This window comes from Pelophylax lessonae (genome assembly GCF_965119305.1).
Source record: "Pelophylax lessonae genome assembly, chromosome: 1".
Classification (NCBI taxonomy): Eukaryota; Metazoa; Chordata; class Amphibia; order Anura; family Ranidae; genus Pelophylax; species Pelophylax lessonae.
In genome coordinates, this window is record NC_138768.1 from 122904828 (window position 1) to 122928088 (window position 23261).

The 23261-nt window shown below is 41.3% G+C and overlaps 1 protein-coding gene across 1 annotated transcript in view; it reads right to left on the bottom strand.

The window, feature by feature from the left end:
- THBS4 (thrombospondin 4) overlaps positions 1-23261 on the bottom strand; it is a 123531-nt gene that overhangs the window by 71242 nt on the left and 29028 nt on the right. The window contains exons 2-6 of the mRNA XM_082259025.1: positions 17456-17659; positions 16330-16580; positions 11094-11196; positions 1723-1805; positions 428-479 (exon numbers count right to left, since the gene is read on the bottom strand). Coding sequence (XP_082115151.1) covers positions 428-479; positions 1723-1805; positions 11094-11196; positions 16330-16580; positions 17456-17659 — 693 coding nt within the window. The remainder of the gene's footprint in view (positions 1-427; positions 480-1722; positions 1806-11093; positions 11197-16329; positions 16581-17455; positions 17660-23261) is intronic.

Here is a 23261-nt window from a genome sequence, read left to right on the forward strand (position 1 = left end):
ACTGGTTAATGGCTATTAAAAAAAATCGAAATATTAAAGAAATAAAAATAAATCACAAACGTCTTTTCTCCATGTATTATGAAATATGCCATGTCCTAATTTCTCAATAAGGAGCTTTAAAGCTCCAAAAGTTACCATAATATGTTTTAGCCACTAACAATTATCCTTTTGACAACACTTTTTTGCCTTTTCAACCCACATTCTGCAAACAAAATATGGTTACTTGGCATCTGTCTTAACCAACCCTTAAATCTGTCTTGGTTTTTGGTACAGTGATATTGATAAGTGTTATGATAGGTACAGAGCATATAGCACAAGATAGGGGTTAGCACATGAGAAAATAATTATTGTATATATTTTTTTAGACCATGGCTACTAGTATATGATATGAAAAATGATCAGAATTGATGATTTTCAAAGCACTAACCGCAAGCTTGGCATTCTGAGACGGTGTTCCTCAAAAACATGGTTTCCTTCACCTTGGGAGGACAAAGAAATAAAAATGTTCAGAGTAATATTACTCAGGATATATAACAAACAACAGAAAATCAACCAATGCAGGAATTGTATACTGAACTGGAAAACTGCCCTAGTGTCTGTAGAACTTGCAGATATCCAAGACTCTGCACAGCAAGCCCTTGAACTAATAGGTAAGAATACCTTTCTTTATAGCTATTGCACCTATCAACATGGACCTCCTTTTGCAGTTTTAACAGACATAAACTTGCATGCTCTGCTGGTTATGGAGCAGTCTGGACAGAGTTTGGCAAAACAATAGCTTATTGTGTCTACACATCTGACTGTCTTCTATAGTCAGAGATCAGTCTAGCTTTGTTTTACAGACATTTCTTTGAGAGAAGATTGTTTATGAATCAGAGAATGGCCAGACATAGGCTCCGTTCACATCTAGGATTTTTTGGGCGATTTTCTGCTCTAAGCCTCAGCTCTAAAAGACAAATGACATTCATTTCAATGGCCCCTATTCACATCTGAGTGCTCTGTCGCCTTAAGCAAAATGCCCGTCGCTCAAAAAAGCACACAAGCTTCTTTTTTGGCAGATTACAGGAGTTTTTATCTTTTTTTTCATTGGTCACTTGTCAACCTAAAAACGCCTGCACAAGACGCCTGTAAAAATAGCAACACCTAGATATGAACGTAGCCTGAGAGCATCAGAATAGCCACATAGTTTTATTTGCACTTTTGCACCCAGTAGTATATACAGTAGCTACAAAGCTGGAAAGTTATTTTAATTGGCAAGATAACCTAAACCTAAATTTATTGTACAGAGGCAAATTACATTTTTAAAAACAACAAACATGTCATACTTACCTACTCTTTGCAATGGTTTTGCACAGAGCAGCCCCGATCTTTCTCTTCTGGGGTCCTCCACCTGTGCTCCTGGCTCCTCCCCCCCACCTAGTGCCCACCATAGCAAGCCGCTTGCTATGAGGGCATTCATGCAGCTCACTCCCAAGTGGGCTCTGTGTGTCCATAGACACACACAGAGAATGACTCAGCCTTTAGAACCACTTTAAATCTGCTTTGCTCCTTGACTACAGCAAGTTTTGGAAGTCTTTACCAACAAACGTGAATACTATAAATATTCATCTTTTTGTGAGCTGATTTTCATACATATTTTCATATTTATCATCTGATAAATTACACATTTTTAAACTATCAGCAGTAAAGTCAGACATAAATGTTATTGAATTTTCCACTCACCTGTTGTCTCATGACATCTCTGAGTTCCCCCAGTAGTTGGTTCAGCTGTGAAATTTGCCCTAAAAGCTGCCTGCTGACATCACCTGCATATAAAAATTATTATTATGCAAAATGCAGTTTGTAACATAATGCACTGTGCGCATAATTATTAGGCAAGTTGTATTTTTGAGGATAAATTTCATTATTGAACAACTACAGTGCTCTCGGTCAATCCAAAATGTTAATAAACCTCAAACCTGAATATTTAAGAAAGTAAAAGTGAGGTTTGGGCTTTCTTAGGAGAATATACAGTATGTGTGCACAATGACTGGGCAACTATTAGTTTGTAGAATTATTATGCAACTACATAAAAAACTAACATTTTCCCATCTTAGTGTCGGTTCACACACTAAGTTAATTTGTCGACTAAAACCGACTAAAACGTTTTCGTCGACTAAATTAACACAATTTTAGTCGACTAAAATACGACTAAAACTAAAACAATTCAGATGACTAAAATACGACTAAAACTAAAATGGCATTTTAGTCTAAGACTAAAATACGACTAAAACTAAAATTGCATTTTAGTCAAAAGACTATAACTAAAACTAAATCGAAATTTGCTGCCAAAATTAACACTGGGGCATGCTCAAAGCTTAATACCATAAATAATAACATATTATATTTTTCACTCCAGGACCAGCAGTAGTATATAATGAGTTTGGAAATTGTAGAGAAATGCTTAAATAATGCATTACAAATTATAATTGAACTACACCCATTCGATTATAGATGACTAAAATGTAGGACGTTTTAGTCGACTAAAATGTAGGACGTTTTAGTCGACTAAAATGTAGGACGTTTTAGTCGACTAAAATGTAGGACGTTTTAGTCGACTAAAATGTAGGACGTTTTAGTCGACTAAAATGTAGAAGACTAAAATGGGACTAAAACTAAAATGCCATTTTAGTCCTAAGACCAAGACTAAAACTAAATTGAAATTTGCTGCCAAAATTAACACTGGTTCACACTACCGCGACTTGTCAGGCTGTCCATTCTGTGCTACGGGAACTGTTCTAATAGGAGCGACTAAAGTCGCTCCGACTTAGAAAATAGTTCCTGTACTACTTCGGGGCGACATCGGAGCGACTTGCATTGACTTCCATTATGTGAAGTCCGTGCAAGTCGCGCCGAAGTCGCGATGCACGCGACTTCACAGGTCGCCCCCGAAGTCGTGCCACGGTAGTGTGAACTGGCACTTACTTGTTTATTTTCTTTTGTTAAAGTGAGAATAATAAACAAACAACTCAAAATTTACAAATAAACATTTATGACATTTAAAAAAAAAAAAAAAAATAGAGAAAGAAAAATCAGTGACCAATATAGCCACCCTTCTTTTCAATAACAGTCAGAAGACTTCCATTCATGGAGTCTGTCAGTTTCTTTAACTATTGACGATCAACTTTTTGTTCAGTAGTAACCACAGCCTCCTAGACACTTTTCAGAAAGATGTACTGTTTTCCTTCACTGTAAGGCTGGGTTCACACTAGTGCAAATTTGATGTGGGTTTCTCTGCATTCAATTTGCATGACTGGAGAGTGTACAAGGCTCTCAATGGAGCTGGTTCATACATCTCGGTGGTGTCTGCCGAGCAGATTGCACAGGGGACCTGTGCATCTTTGGCTTTGTTTTAGGTCCGAATTTAGGCATAAATCGGGGCCTAATTTATCCCTGAAACGGAGAACAGGGACGCACCGAACCCCCTGCTGGGAGCCACATCCTATTTGGTGATGAAGGGGGCCATGTCATTATTCTTTCATCCTAAAAGCCTTTACTGGCTAGCCACGCAGTGGAGTACTTCATTGTATGTGATGGAGCATTGTCCTGCATAAATATCATGGTCTCCTTGAAAGATACAGACTTTTTCCTGTACCACTAAACTCACGTAGTGCCTTATGTGCATTATATTAGCAGCCTCAGAACCTGTGTAATTAATTAATATGTGTCCTAGTTTAAAGGGATGATGTGGAAACCCTTGTGGATGGCCACTGGGAGTATTAATGCTAATGTCCTAACCAGTACTTACAGGCATTTATTATGACCACAAACCTGAAGCTCATATCCTTGAGGTATCAGCTTACCCAGAGACCAGCCATGATCATTAAGGTGAGGGTCAGGTAGGTACAGTAAACTATATTATACTATAAAAAAAAAAAAAAAAAAAGAGTGCGCGGGCTGGTAATGGTAAAACTCTCCAGCCCTTAATACCAGCACCACTCCCTAAAGGAAAAGGGGCAACTCCTTCCTTCAACAATGAAAAGTTCTCTCTGGCTCTGAAGAAAACTGCTATACATTCAAGGTGCTGCCAGGAGGGGCAGACTAAAGGAAATCACAATAAGGACTATCCTGGGCCGTATGGGGAGTGTGGTTAGCTGATGTGCCTGCCAAGATGGTATGTCAAGTTGGATAGCAGGCGGTAGTAAAGAAAATGGCAGATGTTTTGACGCTGTTCAAACTGACTGGTTGGATCTCTAGTTGCTAACTCTCAGGTACTAAGCTAATTAAACAGCAACGTTTGTTTAAAGGGTACCTCTGCCTCAAAAGCAGCGGGCAAAGGAGCTGTCATCAGATTGGCAAGATGTGTCTTCATGCTAGCAGGGCATACAAGATCCTTTCTTTAAAGCCCAGCTTTACTTTATAGGTAGTGCCAGTCTGCCAGCGGATGATGCAATATCCTTTGCAGAGGCATGGGAACAGCAATATGGATTTGAAAATTAGGTTTATTCTACCATTAGAGAGTGTTGTGTGGCCTGTGTGTGAGTTAACTTCAGTAGCCAAGGCTATATGGTTCTCAGCAGAAGAGTTAAGAGCAAACTGGACCAGTAATAAGTCTCTTTGTAGTGTGATCCCTAAATGAAATAAAAGTGACCCGCGATGCAGTATGCTGTTCCTCTAGTATTCTGTGTGGTTAGCCTATGGCTTAACCCACTGACTGCCTTTCCCTTTTTCTAATGTGAATTGACTGCTATTCAAGATGGAATCAGTAATGTCTAGATTTGGAACTATTCCCTAGGCCCAGAACAATGAGTTGGTGACAGGGCCTGATGGGAGCTATAGAAGAGACTGAAAGATCCATAATTATCTTTTTTTGTCACCTAAATCCAAGTTTGCACCTCCATAGGAGCAGCAAAGTTCCTTTCACTCAAATGTGCCCAGTAGGTGTTAATGCAGGAATTATCGCACATTTGGGCAGAGGAGGCTCAGGATCTGTGGGGCCTGTGCAGTAAGGAAGCCATTGGAATTTTCTTTCCACTCCTCCAACTCCTTTAATTCCCCTTATGGTTCTTTAAAGCTTTAAGCAAATGTTACCAAATCTTGTTCCAACTGTGAGCCACCGATCCAGTGTCCTTAGTTAAAAAAGCAGATTTAGGCAGGAAATGGAATGAAAAATCTAAATCCAAAACTTCATATGGAGTTATTGAACAATCACTCAAACCATCAGATAAAGCAGCTATTGTTTTTCTCTGGATCTAGCTGATGTGTACAAACGTTTTCGGTATATCCATGCTTCTGAGAGTTTCGCTTCAGGTTCATTCAATAACCTTTGGCCTTTCCACATACTCAAGACATTTTTCCAGAAAATTGCTTCCAGTAGTGGCCATCTTGCGAAAGCAAGGGCAGCAGGTTCCGTAGCTGGACAACAGCCTGCAGGTAGCTCAACATCCTCCAGGTCCTGGCAAATTCTGATTCAGACTCAGATCAAATTTGGGCGGATCATCAGCTGGGGAAGGCCAACTCATCTCATTATAATAATTACATTTTGGACACTCAGGGGAATACTGTAGAGTTGCCCTCACAGAAGGTGACAGTTTTAGGTTCTCACTTGGGGAAAGTCATAGCTCAATCCCATCTGTTCAAATCCCTTGGTCTCAAATGGTCGAGAAGTAGTCTGCTGTAATCCATGCAGTCGGTTGGACTTACTAGAAGATTGAGAACATTATAATCTGACCTTCTAATGTAATGGAAGATTTGCTTCCTACTCCAGAGAAGATAACCCCACACATGAGACAAGTCCTGTTGGTGGTGGCTAAAAAATACATAATAATTTCAGCTTTCATCAGCTTGCTGGCATCCCAATCATCACAATATTTTCACTTTCTTGGTATTCACCTCAGTGACCTCCTTGCTCAAGGTCAATGACATATGTCAATGGAGGACCAAGTGGCTGACATCAGGGGTGCAGTGATTCCCAAGCATTGAAGTTGTTTGGGAAACACAGCCTAGGAGGCCTAAATTAAGCTCCAAACAGATGGTAATGGTAATCTCCTATTTTCATGGCAAGAAGGAATAAAGAATTATTAAACTTATGTCAAAGGTATCTCCCATTCAGGTTTGCCAACAGTAGAGCCTGTCTCATGTCATCTTTCTTTGTGTTCTGGCTTCCCAGATCTTCCTGTCAGACACTGTAAGATACAAAGTCTTGGATGCCAAGTGTGTGTCCCTAGACCAACAAGCAGTTCAATGAATCTCAGCCTGACAGTAACTTCTATGGTGATGAATGAAAGTTATTCCTGCAAGAAGGAGCTTCCTAGAAGTTGAAGCAATAAATGTGCTAACATCCAGTTGGGTCGGCCGGTTAGCCTATATAGCCACCAGGCCCTGTGGTCTCCAAGTTCCTCCTCAGGATCCATAGTCGTCCAGCTGTGATGAGGGCAATAATGTCCTGGTGGCCTTGTAGGCCATGGTGTCCTCAAGTACAGTCTTTGGCCCAAGAACCTCCTATTCTTCTTCCTGAGATTTCAGACATTACACAGTGGGGTCAAGTGTATCCAAATTCAGCCATGTTAGACCTAGCAGCTGGGAGACAAAATATGGAAGGCTCATCTAGGTGTCTCACCTTAAGTATTCAAAACCCTGTGGAAGAAAGGGCACCTGCTACAAACTTCAGGTATACTAGAACATGGGAAACCTTGCAGAATTTAAGGATGGAATCCTCTGCTACCGACTGTAAAGATTAAGATGTCTGCAACTAAGCCGAGATTAGGGATTAAGTGGTAGTCAAGTTTTGGTCAGGTCCTCACTTCCTGAGATCCAGTGATCGCCGCACATCTTGGTAAACCAATTTCGAAAGGCCTGTACAGATTGTTCTTTCCCCTTAGAACTTTCAGTGCAACTGATGTTGTGAAGGTTGTCCCACTCCTCTATTCTACTGAGCAAGATTTCCTCAAAAATTTCCATGGCAATAAAACAGTATTTCCTAAGGCTATCACGTCTGGGAGAAGGATTTCAGATATCCAAGCGTCAACTGGTAAACTACCTTATTGCTACCATTATTAAACAAAATAGCTCTAGTTTCTTCTTCTCCAGCAACATATAAAGGTCTGCATCCATGCATCTGGAACAGGACATCGCCCTTCCAGCATATTCAAACTGAAATGTCTAAGTCACCACAAGCTTGGGTAGTGGACTTGATGTGGAAGAAATACACGGAAGTGGCCCTTCTCTAGAAGGTCAGACAGTGGCCTCTTCAGGCCTGACGGTATCAGAAGAAGACTTTCACTGTCAACTAGGATGATGGCATCATCTCGGGTCAAAGTAGCCTAGGGGGCTTATAGGGCAAAGAGGAATCCATCAATCTAGTGCAGAGCCCACTTTACCAGACAAATGGCATGCTCATGGGCAGAATTCATAGGTCCAGAATTATTTTTACAGGATGCCAACTAGGTTCATATACTACAAACCATTTTTAGCCTATTACAAAGTTAACCAAGCAACATTGTAAGCAGGGGAGTTGAAATCAGTTCTAAATGGGTCGAAGGATATGTTGAATAAAACACTTCAGCATGGCCCTCCCTTATCGTATTTTGTTGGTGTGCTACATCCCATACGTGTATGCTGTCATGCTTGTGTCAGAAAAACTGAAAATGTTATACTTACCTGACGGTAATTTTCCTTTCCTGATGCATACGCATGACAGCATGCAGATCCCTCCCTTGGGGGTTTCGCATTTGAGTCTAGTTACGAGAATGCCGCCGTAGGGGAGGCGACTCATTTATATAGGATAACCAGTCCTGATTTGGCGAGGGGGCAGAGCCTATACCATACATGTATGCTGTCATGCTTATGCATCAGAAAAGGAAAATTACCGTCAGGTAAGTATAACATTTTCCGTTTTACAGTAACAGGTTCTCTAAGCTTTATCCAAATAAAATGGCTGATACATTTTTATGCACTGCACTTCCAGGGATGGATGCTGCCCTCTAGTGTCTGGTGCATCAAGTATCTTTGCCTTTTTATAACTCATTTGCCTTTAAAGAATACAGAATACTTTAGAGTCATCCACTGTTGGATTGGCAGGGTGATTAGTTAGGCATGCAGGAAGTAGGCCTTTCTTCTATGAAACAGTTGCAAGCTTATTTGACTAGAGGGGAGGCAGCCTATGGGGCAGTTATCCCAGGATTGCTTGGAAGATCTATGTAAGACAACTAGCTTGAAGTTCTTGTGCGGCCTTCATTCAAACTTACAAACTAGTCAACCTTACACAATGTGTGGTTCAGCACCAAAGTAGTTTGTCCCGACCCCATAGGGAGGACAGTAGGGAGCAATATAAAAATTATTAATTTATCATCCTATGTATTATCAGAAAGTGAGGCCAAGTTTCTGAAGCTCGGCCTCATCTTCTGTCAGGATCAGGAAGCTGATAAGTTCAAACTTGTCAAGGATCCAATGAGATGGATACCCCTACCTATGATAACTCACTTTTGGAAAACACCACCTTGGAAGATCTATGAGCTTTTCAAGATCTCATGGATCTATTGGAGGAGAGTCATCCTGGGGATGGACATGGACTTGGAGACGCTTGTCCCCTCCCCGGTTCATCACCTACACTCTGGCCTTCACTTCACCTTTATCTTACAAACCTAAATCTAAGTCCTTCCCAGTTTTACAAGTCAATCCCAACATCTGGGCCTTTGTAATCCAGGTAACTAAAGCCATTGAAACCACTAATTGGAAGTCAGGACCTTCACGTCATCTATCCCCTACCCATAGGCAAGCCATTAGGTCTCTAGAAAACAATCAACACATTGTGATTAAACCCTCGGACAAGGGTGGGAATTTGGTAAATATGAATATACAGGACTATGAGAAAATGAGTTATGATATTATTTGCAATAGGGACTGGTACAGGCCGGGAATAGCCTCCTTTTTACAACATAGTGCAATGAAGTTTAAATATATTTTGACACGGGCCTTCCAGCAGGGTTTGATTAATGCAGATACATTGAAGTTCTTGGATAACCCAAATCCGAGAACCCCGATGTTTTATACGTTGTCCAAAGTTCAAAAAAGCCTCATGTCCCCACCAGGTCACCCAATAATATCAGTGTGCGGCTTACTAACAGAGAACGCAAGCCGTATGGTAGATGAATATCTCTACCAACATGTGAAGGCACTGCTTTCTTACGTCAAGAACACTATTGAACTCCTTAAAATAATAGCTGGCCTACAAGTCAGAGGATGCCTGGCTTGTAGCTATTAATATTGAGGCTCTCTATAACTCCATCCCCCACACACGTGGCATACAAGTTATCTGGGAACAGCTAAGTGAAAGAGGCCATGACTCTTGGGATTATAATGAATTCATTGTTCAAGTATTAGAATTTGTTCTTACACACAATGTCTTCATTTTCAAATGCTCTCTCTTCCTCCAGGTGCAGGGTGTTGCTATGGGAGCTAGATGCGCTTCTTCATATGCAAACCTGTACCTGGGGGGTGGGAGCATGAGCTCTTCTCTGATGATAAACAAATGGAAGCATTGAACGATATAGTATCATGGCATCGCTATATAGATGATATTTTTATATGGACAGGATCAAGAAATTACTTATTATCATTTTTGAAGAGTTTGGAATGTAATACATACAATCGGAAATTCACCTATAACTTCCACCAAGAGAGGATTATTTGTGACTCTGAAATGTCATGAGACTGAATGCAGAAAACTGCAAAGGAAGCTGATGCTGGAGGATGTCAAAAGTTGTGTCACAATTAACCATATCCTATAGGAACATCCAACTTTTACAAAATCTACTGATAATTGCAGAACACTTTGCATTGTGCATTTTTTTTTTTTTTTTTAGCCCATAGAAATCCAACATGAGAGAACCACTTGTAGATGCCCACTAGGCTAAAAGTTCCTAATCCTCCCCTGGTTGAATCTTATATCTCATTAAATCTCAGGTAAAGGCCTAGCATTTACTTCTCTTCCTGTTTACCTTCACCATACACTGGTAGGTATGGCAGAAGTGCCGATAATATCCGTTATGTGCCATTTATAAAATACAATCAAAGTATTCTGTAAAAGGTTTTTAATGATAGCAAATATTTTGGAACACCATCAATGCATTTCATAGCACCATATGGGCCAGTTTATCAATAGTGTATAAGAAAAAAAATGACAAAGACAGGAAAGGATCAGCCTGATATACAGTAAAATAGAACATTTTTATCTATTATGGTATTGTATTTATTAATATTATTCATATTATTATAAAATAAACGCCTATTAACACTCAGGTAACAATAATAATTTTAATAATAATAAAAAAATCAGCATCATAATTTATATAATTTGATCTATCTACTGTATATATATATATATATATATAGATATAAATATAGATATATATATAGATATCTATATATATTAGTTTGATCCTATTCATTGTGTCTTTTCTTTGTCATTCTTTTAACCAGTTTACATGTACACAAACCAAAAGTAGAGTGAACCCTTTTGAACTGTTGTCCTGTCATTTAGAAACAAAATGTGAAGGCTTTTGCTCACATAAACATAATCAGCCAAAGAAGAAACCTATAACAGTATATTTTGCTGTAAATATACTGCAGGTACATCACCCCTTAAACTAACCCTTATTTATCCATCACATTTAAGTATAGATCTACTTTAAGGGAAGTGTTTGGCACTTTGTTTACATTATCAATTTTATTTGGGATTATAAATATAGTTCATATTTTTTGTAAAGTAAATATGTGTATATTGTATACAGATATTTAATATTTACATCTTCTGCCAGGAGGTAGCACTTAAAATATCCCGTTGTATACAAAGCTCAATAGCTCAAGGCAAAATAATGATTCAGAGAAAAGATCCATCCTCCCTTTCCCACTTCCCACCCTTGCCTGCTCTGTCTGAATGTTTATTAGATAATTATTTGTAAAATAAAGAGTTTATATAAAAAAATAAAAAAATATATAAAACCTCAGTTCAAGAGCTTCTAAACAAAACAGAAATTCAAAAAATGGTTAAACCAAAATCGTTAAAGCTTCCCTTTTGAGTCTTTGAATTTAGAAATAATTACACTAAGACCCACCTGCATATTGTCCGGGTTCACTCTGCTGCATAAAACATTCCTGTATTGATGCTACTTGTGTCAGTGAACCTCCCATGACCAACTTCAGTTCATCCATAGAATCCTGAAAAAAAAAAAAGATTCTTATTTGGTATGATCAGAAGAGACTAACAAAAAATATGTTAAACATCATTTAACCAGGACCCAGCCAGGCAATTGTGATCATTTGGAATAATTTTACTTCCAAGCATGTCAGATTCTTCATGAGACAACATGGCTGTATGGGTACTTTATAGTGCATGAAAATTTCCCAGTTCCCTCCCTCATCGCTCAATCCCACTGCAGGATCCTGGATTTAGTTATTAACCAAAAAGAGGATGCACTGTTTTGTGCTCAATGTTATTTTTTTTTTTTTTTAAGGATTTACTTAACGCAACCTGACATTTCTATACATACACTGAATAAAATTATAGACGCAACACCTTTGTTTTTGCCCCCTTTTTTCATGAGCTGAACTCAAAGACTTTTCTATGTACACAAAAGGCCTATTTCTCTCAAATATTGTTCACAAATCTGTGTAAATCTGGGTTAGTGAGCACTTCTCCTTTGCCAAGATAATCCATCCAGCTCACAGGGGTGGCATATCAAGATGCTGATTAGACAGCATGATTATTGCACAGGTGTGCCTTAGACTGGCCACAATAAAAGGCAGTTTCATCAAACAGCACAATGCCACAGATGTTGCAAGTTTTGAGGGAGCGTGCAATTGGCATGCTGACTGCAGGAATGTCCACCAGAGCTGTTGCCCGTGAATTGAATGTTCATTCCTCTACCATGAGCCTTCTCCAAAGGCGGTTCAGAGAATTTGGCAGTACATTCAACCAGCCTCACAACCGCAGACCACGTGTAACCACAGCAGCCCAGGACCTCCTCATCCAGCATCTTCACCTTCAACATCGTCTGAGACCAGCCACCCGGACAGCTGCAGCAACAATTGGTTTGCATAACCAAAGAATTTCTGCACAAACTGTCAGAAACCATCTTAGGGAAGCTCATCTGCATGCTCGTCGTCCTCATCGGGGTCTCGATCTGACTGCAGTTTGTGGTCCTAACCGACTTGAGTGTACAAATGCTCACATCCTATGACGTCTGACACTTTGGACAGGTGTTCTCTTCACGAATGAATCCCGGTTTTCTTAGATCTTTGAGTTCAGCTCATGAAAAATGGGGGCAAAAACAAGTGTTGCATTTATAATTTTGTTCAGTATAGTTTGTTTTAGGGTACTAATCAGTCCCCGCTGACGAAGTCCCGCCTACCAGACGCAATGCGTACGGGGGGGATGCCACATGACTCGCCAGCTGTCCCGGGAGCGAGTGAGAGAAGGCAGGGAGACGCCAACCTCATTGTTACCGTCTTTTGAGTTTATGCATGGATATTATCATCTCAATGTAAGTGCAATGATTTTTATTTGAATAAATGCCCATGAAATCAGCAGAGAGCACTTAGATCTTTTCCCTTGTTCTCAACTTTTAACTTGGTGCGGAGTCTGGTCCGGTCTGAAACCAGGGGAAACCAGGGGGAAAGCAGGAAGATCAAGCACAAGTATATCGTATATGCTCAGAGACCCTGTAGGGTCGCCTATTGGAGGTGAGAGGCAGAGAGAGCTGTGGTGGTGGGATTGAGCACATTTATGGGTGTGACTGCATGATATTAATTGCCAGCACCTGGGCTTCTGAACGCTCAATAAGGAACTGTCTGTCTCACTTATTCTCTTGATCTATTGGACTCTCATACATGGACAATTTTGCACTGTACAGTATAATTTCTGTGTGAGTATCATGCTTTTGAACTTTTTTCCTAGTTGAATAGGAGATTATTGAGATTGCGCTGCACTTTGTATTTTAATTGTATTGGAAGGATTTGAGATTGCCTTTAGTGTTCAGCAGCTTACCTCATGTATTAATTATAGTTCAGCGCTGAATGTTTACTATATTTTGTGTTTTACCAAAAGATGTTGATCTCTGGTTATGGAGATCAAAATGCTCTCAATGTGTGTATGCCTTTAAGAGCCGCTCCTGCGAGCCAATGTGGTCCTCTGCCGTTCCAATCAACCAAACACTGGGAGGTTAATGGATCACAGAACCATGCTTATATCCTCAAAGGAAGCCAAAGGAGCCAACATAGTGTAAAACCGCCATACAGGTTTATTTCAGCAAAACACAGGCAAACACTTACAGGATGATGAGTACAGAGCAGCACAAGCAAAAAAAAAAAGTATAGCTGACATGATAACGTCACTTGCTAGGCCCCGCCCGACATGTTTCGCTGTTAACGAGCGTTCTCAAGGGAAATGGAGCACATTTTGCTTGTGCTGCTCTGTACTCATCATCCTTTAAGTGTTTGTCTGTGCTTTCCTGAAATAAACCTGTGTGGCAGTTTTACATTATGTTGGCTGCCAGAGCTAATTGGATGTTGGTTGGATGATGGTTTTCCAGCAAGCCTGTTTGCCTGATTTTTGCCGATTTTCGGCCTGTGCGGTCAAGGCTTTAGATGTGGTGGCTGAATTAGTTAAATTTTTTTTGGTCTATTTTCATCTGGTGATCCTGCTAGTAACATACTTCCTGCTCTAAGTTGCTATTTCTATTTTGACTACAATTAATTCCCCCTCATTTTCTCCCTATTACATAGAGGGATGTTACTTTGTAGTTTACATAAGATAGTTTAAAAGTTGATAACATTGCTTCAGATTTGACTTCAGTTAGGAAGATGGATCGACATTTAGACAGTTCAACAGGGACTGGCCAAATTTCAATCCATGTATGGCCAATCCTGCGGAACAGAAGTCGATCTAATGATCAATTTCTGTTGAACAGTCATGTTGGAAAACTTTTGTCCATCAGCAGCTGCAGCCAAATGGTTGCATTGTTGATCAGTGTATTCTGACAGCAGAGAAGTCCCTTCTGTCATAATACAATGGCACAGCGGGGAGAATTTCTTCATCTACTCCACTTGTGTGGATGGGGGAATCTGTCTCTCATCTATGGCCAGCCTTACAAGGACATCCAATTTCTTTCTCAATAATCAGGCATTTTAAGTACTTTAGTTAAAAAAGTTGTAATATATAATAAGAAAATGCTGCCTGCAACCGCCTCCAAGGACAAACTGCAATATATAAAATTTTTGTTCTTGGGTTTAGATACACTGTAATCTTTGCATGTGTGGTTTTTGCTTTATTGTATCTCTAGAAATGGAGAGTTACCCCAGTGTAAGGAATGTGTGGTTCCATGTCCTAGTACCCTCCAGTGGGCAGCTAGCTGTCTATCCACATTACACATAGCTGTCTCTCATAACAGGATCATTTTCTGCTTGGTTGTACCATGACAAGGTGTATGATTGAGCAATCCAGTGCTGAAATGGGAAACTAAATCCCAAAGTATGTGTCAGTGCCATAACAGACTGTTCTAGCTTACCTTTTCATGTACTTCAAATCTTGTTCTGTGCATTGTTTCCTAATAATTTTGTTACAACTTTGGCTTGATCGCTGATTCCTGGTATTCATCTACCTGTCTCAACTTGCTGCCTGGGTAATGACTCAAACTGGACACCTCATAACCTTTTTAAGGGCTTAACTTTTGCCTCATAATTCAATACTTCTCTTTAGTTGCCTGTCATCTCAATGATGGATAACATTGGGGCCAACAATGGCAACACTGGCCAACACTGGCAAACCCATACCTTTTTTTTTTGCATTCCTGGCAAAAGTTGGGCACTTCATAGACTACATACAAAGGAGCCCACATCTGCTACTGCTGACACAGAGGATTTACTCTAACCCATGGCACCAAGCTGCTGGACAATCTCATAGTTACATAGTTAGTAATGTTGAAAAGTCCATTTAGTTCAACCAATAGAGAAAAAAATGAACAGAAAACCTCCAAATAAACAATTCTTTACCCATTTAACCCCACTACAGAATAATCCAATTCGCTCCAGCTTGGGGGGCAAAAATTCCTCTCTGATCCTCCATGAGGCTCTTCCAGTTATGAAAATGTAATAGTATTTTGGGATTTCTATGTTTAAGGGATGAGGCTGGGCTCCCACCATTACGAATTGGATGCGGATTTCCCGCATTCAATTTCGCATGACAGGAGAGTGTGATCGGCTCTCAAAAGAGCCTGTTCACACAGCTCCAGGGCTGCTGCAGAGCGCACTGCAGAAGTGTCCTGTGCATCTTTGGCTCCATTTCAGGTCGGAATTCAGCCAATTCAACCAAAAATTTGGACCTAATTCGGACCTGAAAGTTTGAAATGGGATGGACCGGACCCCCTGCCGCATACATACATACCTAGCCTAAGTTCACCTTTGAGAGCATGTTACATGTTCCACCCGATTATATGGCTGCCCGCTGCCCCCCCCCCTCCCCCCCTGTGGCAGCAGTATGGGGAGAAGTTCTCCATACTAGCTGACATTGCTTTAAAAACAGCAGGGCCTTGCAAGGCTCTGGCCACATGGCTACATGATTCAGACACACAGCTCCTTAGCAGCTGTTGGCTTGTAGTCCTACATAAACTACCACAGCGCTGTGCAGAGCTGTGATAGTTTATTGAGTCTTCCTGTCAGGGAGTATTGGCTACTCATACGGGATGTTCGGGTAAGCTGATACACTGACAGTGTGTAGGATACCTTGATCACTGGTGCAATGCTTTCCAGGCTCCTACTACAAATAAAAAATACATGCAAATCTTTACCTGCAAAAAAAATGTGAATTTATAATTTATTTCTAAAAAGTGAACTTATCCTTTAAGTACTACTATAGTCTCATGACCAAGGTTTCCAACCAAAATTTAAATTTTAAGTAAAATGTAAAGAAAACTGGTCATACAACCTATTTTTTTTTTAACATTGTCAAGATACAAGGGGAGCTTGTACTGTCATTAATTTACTTTCTTTAATACCCCATCTTCTCCAAGAGAACAAGGCAAGTTCAATGAATCAGTAGAAGAGAGCAATTGCAATCCTTCTCTCCTCCTACACAGAGGCATCTTGCTCCATCCTACAGGCACAGTTTCTACGTTTGGAGTTCACATTTTGCTAAAAACGAGAAGCAAACTTAAACTGCTCATAACTCTCCTATATTTGACCTTATACTCTTTCTTCCTTTTCCACCGACATCTTGTTTTACCTATTACATCCCACCAGTTTGAGTATCCGTTTTTGTAAATGTATTATATATCTCAGAGATGAAAAAAATCTTGCCTGTGCTTTCTTCTGACTTAGAGTCTTCAGCTGCACAGATCCTGTGTTCAAGTTTAGCCCTGTCAGTGGTCGGGGCAAGTCTTTAATAGCATCCACTTGCATACAGTCCAGGTAGAGCTCAGCAGCGCTGGATCCTCGATGCAGACCACTGAGGTGCAGTAGAAGTGAGTGCTGCTTGCCATCGGCAAGCTCAATATTATTGAAGATGACGGAGTTCATTTTACCATCACTCTTGAGGTATCGGAGAGAGGCTAAACAAAGACAACGAAGGAGAGACAAAGATATGAACAACAGAAAACCATGTTTTACAAAAAAGTTACATTTTTTTTTTAACAATTTGCTCAGGGTTTTATTTTATCAATATAGATCACCCTCCTTTTTTAAAATAGGTGCCTTAATGGAAAGGATTTTTTTTAAATTCTACAACCCTTAGTTCAATAGCACTTGGTCCCATTGAAATCTAAGCACAGATTGCTATAGACAGTTTGAATCTCATCAGCTTCAGCAGGGACCGGCCGAGATTCAAACCATGTATGGGCAGGCTGATTATTATACCCAAGTTGATCAATCAATCAACTTGGGTACAACCAGCCTGTCAGATTTTTCATGAGATTATTGCCAGCCGCTAGTAATAATCACCTTCACCTTAGAGCCTCCTGGATCAGTTCCTATGAGATTGTTATGCACTCCTAATTCATTCTTGCAAATATTCTTCTATGTGCTGTCAGGTGACATTGTGTTGAAACCATTCACACATTTTAGGCTCTTTGCTTGAGTGTTTGCATGGACACTTTATAGGTAGAGCAGCCCATTTATTTGAATGAGCTTCCCTACCTACAAGAAATGCAGGGAAAGAATCCCCTGGCCCTTTTTTAAAACGCGTCACACTGAATAGCCCATTTATTTTAATGAGCTTCCCTACCTACAAGAAATGCGGGGAAAGAATCCCCTGGCCCTTTTTTAAAACACGTCACACTGAATAGATTGTTGCTGAGGTTTAGTGCATGCAAAATCACTCAATGGTTTACAATGTGTGGGAATGCTATTATGAGATGTGAACCAAGCCTAAAAATGTATTTATTTCTGGAATAGTAAACTGGACCAATTTTATCTTCTATAGACTTACCTTTGTTTAAACGTCCCATTACTGTGAATTCAAAGTACCTGCTGTTCTCCTTAGTAGAGTACAAGCCAAAGAGAGTAATTGTAGACTTGGGCTGTAGTTTAAACGTGGACAGTACATACACTTCATTCATGGAGGGATTGTTGAGTGCCTGCTGAAGGTAGTTTGTGATCTGTCGCTGGACTGCTGGTGAGAGGAGATCAAGAACTAGAAAAGACGGAATAAAAAAAAAATTCAGAGGAAAATTGTATTTCTCATGAGCACTTAATTATTACTTTTATTGGTTGAACTAGATGGACTTGTGTCTTTTTTCAACCTGACTAACTATGTAACTTTGTTTATCCTAAAGCCATTTTTTATGCGAATTACACATTTTTAGTGCTTACTCTCTCATCATTTTGTTAAAGTATTGAATATAAAAATGACTTAATTGGCCTCTATTTGGAGCTCTGTACTTGAATCAGCCTCTCTGCTTGACTACAGTTCAGATAACTAACTCATAAACTCAATTTAGCTGTAATGCTCATTCACATAATGCTAATCTTAATATTTAAATCAGCTAAATACATTACATATGCATCAATATATACATTTATGTATGATTTCTTTAGACAGCAGCCACAGGATGAACAGAAAAACCTGTCCCTGCCATAATGCTGTAGAGAAATACCCCTGCACTTTGTGTAGAAGCAGCGGCCCTTCAGCAGAGGTCTGACACCCTGCAAAGTCAGACCTATAGCTCGGCTCTGCAATCAGCAAAACTCATTCTCCCTGCTTATTGGAGAGCTCTAGGTTGGATTCAGCAGGGGTAATTCAGACCTCTACAGAAGTAACGCTTCTTGCAGGTCGGTCCCTAAACAAGACTGAAATAAATCATCCACATGTAGCACTCATCCCCGAAAAGCCTGCTAATTTACCACAGGTTCTTTTCCCAGATCAGTGCAAGGGCAGCCATGCACACAGCAATAGTCACTCTTTCTGACTCAATGAGACATTCTAGGGATTTGTCTTTTTGATGGGTTACTGCAAATTGAACTTGGATGGGGTGCAGGGAGCTGTGGGATACTAAAAAAAAAAAAAACCCTGTACAGTAATACCAGGACACGCTTCTCTTTGGCAAAGCTTCTTAGTTCAATCCCTCAAGTAGCAGCTAAGGGAATAAGTAACTCTTGTGACCCAATAAGAACTGTCCAGATTTTAGAAGTGCTGTCACTGATGCACAAGGGATAGTACGAGCACATAGTCACTAGGATCCTACACTCTGTACCAGAGGCGTAACTAGAACCTTCAGGGCCCCCGGTGCAAGAAACCACGAAGGGCCCCCTGGACCCCTGGCCGGGGCTCTTCCCTTCAAGCCTGGGGCTCTTCCCACTGATCCTGGGGCCCTTTACTCTCGTTGCGGGGCCCTTTATTACAGTCCCGCAGCAGACCCTTTCACAAGTTCTGCAGTGGGTCCCCTTTCTGCCATCTTTGGGTCTCCCCACGGTGGTGGAATGCCAGGGCCCGGTCGCAAGTGTGACCTATGCGATTATGGAAGTTCACCCACTGCTGTCAGTAGTTTTTATTTTTTTAATTGTATTATTTTTTATCATTTTATTTTATTTTTTTACAATGTGACTGACTATGACTCAGTCCATTCAGAAAAGGAAGGGGCTGGTAAATTACATATTTACTGACCCCCTTCCTGGTTCTCTATTGTGACACATCCCCTGCAGCAGGTGGCAGAAGAGGGGAGGGACCACAGTGGGGGAGCAGCACAGTAGGGGGAGGCAGGGGAGCATAAAGGGGCCCAGAGACAGCAGAACACAAGTGAACTGGATAGGAGGAGTGGTGGAGGCAGCATACAGAGGAACCAATCTCCTCCATTTTCCTCCTGCAGCTACAGGAGGAAAAAGGAGGACAGTGATTTATCTACATGCTGCCCCCGCTGTCCCTCCTATCCAGGTGTACAGGGGAGCCACACAGGACCCTTGGAGCATGGGGCCCGGTTGCGATTGCAACCCCTGTAGTTACGCCCCTGCTCTGTACTCACAATGCCCCTGGATACTCGTATGCCTCCTTCAAATTTCAGCGGGACATTTCTCTTGTGAACTCTCCAGACCAGATTCTCAGTGAAAGTCATCAGTAGTCAAGTCTGGCAAGTTTCAGCAAACAGGCCCCCCAGCTCTAGCTTAGCTGGCACTTAAACAAGCTCCTGTAAAAACTTCAGCTGCACTGCCCAGAAGAGCAGCAGCCCTTCAGGCTGGAAACTTCTCCTCCTGGACAAGAACTGCGGCTGCCCAAGCTTCAGACTATTTATGCACTCCCCAGCCACCCACTGGGGATCCTCCTCAAGGAATAGGTTGAGACCAGTGGCGTCACTAGGGGAGTGCGGTGGGTGCGGCCCGCACCGGGTGACACCCGCCAGAGGGGTGACACCACCTAAGCCTAAACCGAGTCCCAACCTTCCTGAAATGCCCGCAGCGTGTGCGGGCAGCGGGTTGTCTACACGCCGCGGACAACACTTTGTATGTTGGCCGGGATGTCTCTCCAGCTGCCTGCAGTCTTCTCTTGTCACTGTGTACGGAGTACGGACTCGGAGTACACTCACTGAATCTGCCCCTCCTCTTCTTGCTGTGATGTTTACTTCCTGACTGTACACAGAGCAGGAGGGGGAGGAGGCACACCACTCTGCTTGAATGGCATTCAGATGTAATGTTCCGGTACCTTTGGTACCCTAAATTACACTTTCCACAAGTGTATGCGCCCTACCATTTACTTTTGGAAAGGTGCGCATACACCTTTAAGACTGGAGCTGTCATCACTCAGCGCCGGACTAGATGCCTATTTAAGGCGTCGGTTCTCACTCACATGTGTTCGTTCAAACACCCTTATCTGGATGCTAACCTTGCTTGAAGCTTCCATGCTTGCAAGCTTACTTCGCTGACGGAACCTCGCTGCGCTGATCCCGGTATCCCGCTACTGGATCATCCGCCTCTCCTGAACCACCCTTCGGCTGTATCGCTAATAGTGCTAAATACCCCACAGGGGAATTCTCTATAAACTTATACTAAGCTTACACTATCTAGCTCTGCTCACATCTGCATAAACTAGATTGCTAGCTCTTGAGACTACTTCTACTTTTCTGCACTGGGTTGATCTCTTTTGTATGTCCACCTGCTATTCTATCATCTGCTATCATACAACATTGCTAAACCTTCCTGCATCCATCTGCTACTGTCTCACCTTCAAGTGTCTATCACCTACCACCTCCACTCAACCTTCATCATTGTGTTACCACATGCATAAAGTCACTCTAAGAACCAGCTTGCTAATTGTGTGTATTTACTGGCTGAAATAAGACCTTCCACACATGATGAGTCATTGAGGTTGGGAATGGTGTCTCAGCATATCTCTTACATGACTGCTGACGTGGAACTATTTCTGCAGCTGAAAATCCACACCATATAAAAACGCAGGAGCGTTACAGATTGAACGAACCTAAAAATGGATTCAGCAGAAATAGTTCCAGAAATAACCACTCAGGTGACACAATTAAAACAGCAAGTATCTGCGTTAATACATGCACTTGCTGAATTAAAAGAAGACAATCAGGCTCTGTCGCAGCAGGTAATTAGACTGACACAACTTACCTCTGCTCAGTCCCCTGAACCCAAGATAAATCCCCCTTTGGTATTTACAGGCGATCGCAAAAAATTTCGCGAATTTAAAAACGCATGTGAGTTACTTTTTTTGCTAAAACCTCGTACCTACCTTACTGATCACATTAAGGTTTGTACTATTATTTCTTACCTATCAAGCGATCCTCGAGCCTGGGCAGATTCTCTTTTTGAGAAAAACGACCAGCTTCTCAACTCCTATGCCTTGTTCCTGGCAGAGCTCACTAGCCTATATGATGACCCCAATAGGCAGAGTACTGCTGATCTTCAGTTAAGATCCTTGAAACAAGGAAGGAGGCCTGTGGAAGACTTTGTCGCAGAGTTCAAGAGATGGACCCTTGATTCAGAATGGAATGATGCATCTCTGAAAACCCAATTTAGGCTTGGCCTATCAGAAGCCGTTAAGGACGAGCTCGCCCGAGCGGATCTGCCAAAAACCCTGGATGCATTAATACAACTCAGTATTACCATAGATAGAAGACTACGAGAAAGAAAGGCTGAAAAGATGGGAATGCCATTATCCGTTTCCTCTCGGAGTCTGGCCGTTCCTATGGAGGTAGGAACCATACGCCCACCGCTATCAACTATGGAAAAAGCCAAAAGACGAAATGAAAATCTCTGCTTGTACTGTGCATCCCCGGATCACAAGATAAATGTCTGTCCCCTAGTCAACAAAAAGAAGGGTGAGTGTTCACATGTCTCTCTAGGAGGATTGACAACTTCATTCACTAACCCCTACATTTCTGTTTTTTTGACATTACAGTGGGACCAGAACAGGATTACTACTAAGGCCATGATTGACACAGGATCTTGTGGAAATTATATGGATATATGTTTTGCTGCTTTAAATAAAATTCCTATTATTTCTAAACTCAAACCTGTCTCAGTAAGTCTTATTACCGGTGTTCCGTTATCCTCTGGTCCGATCACCGATCAGACACAAGCACTTCTAGTCACTATTAACGAGTCTCATAGGGAGACTTCTACCTTCGATTTAATACCATCACCCCACTTTCCCATTGTGTTGGGACTTCCCTGGTTGCACACACACCAACCAACCATAGATTGGAAGAAACGGTCCTTGACCTTCCCTTCTTGTTATTGCGAGGAAACGTGTAACCTCCCGTTTTCCGGGAAGATTCTGTCTGTGGTGACAGATGAGATTGCACCACTATGTTATCAGGATCTTTCTGAGGTTTTTCTTGAGAAAAATGCTCAAGCATTACCTCCTCATCGAGACTATGATTGTAGCATTGATCTACTCCCAAATAGCAAATTGCCGTTCGGTCATGTTTATCCTCTTTCACAGGATGAACTTGCCCATCTCAAAACCTATTTGGATGAGAACTTGGAAAAAGGTTTTATTAGACCTTCCACTTCTTCCACAGCAGCAGGACTCTTTTTTGTTCACAATAAAGATTCAAGTCTCAGACCTATCATCGACTACAGGAAATTGAATGCTATCACAATAAAAGATCGCTATCCTCTACCGCTTATCCCTGAGCTCATTGAGCAGGTGCGTGGAGCTACCTATTTTTCAAAATTAGACCTGAAAGGAGCATACAATCTCATTCGAATCCGTGATGGACACGAGTGGAAGACTGCGTTCAGAACTAGATACGGATTGTTCGAATATCTTGTGATGCCATTCGGCCTATGCAATGCCCCTGCAGTTTTCCAACGATTTATAAATGATATTTTTAAAGACTTACTAGATGTCTGTGTTGTGGTATATCTGGACGATATACTTATATATTCACGGACCCTGTCTGAACACATAAGACATGTAAGACTTGTATTATCGAGATTGCTTGCACATAATCTTTATGTGAAGCTGAAGAAATGCTTGTTCCATAAAGATGAGGTACTCTTTCTAGGCTACATCATATCCAAAACAGGAATCGAGATGGACATGAGTAAAATATCCTGCATTCAGGATTGGCCTACACCAACTACACGCAAGGCGCTACAGCGATTCCTGGGATTTTCAAATTTCTACAGGAAGTTCATAAAAAACTTTTCTGCTATTGTGAGACCCCTCACACAGCTCACTAGCATAAAAATACCATTTAAATGGTCAGAAGAAGCAAATAAGGCTTTCCACTTGTTAAAGACAAGGTCTTCCGCTCCCATATTACGCCATCCAGACC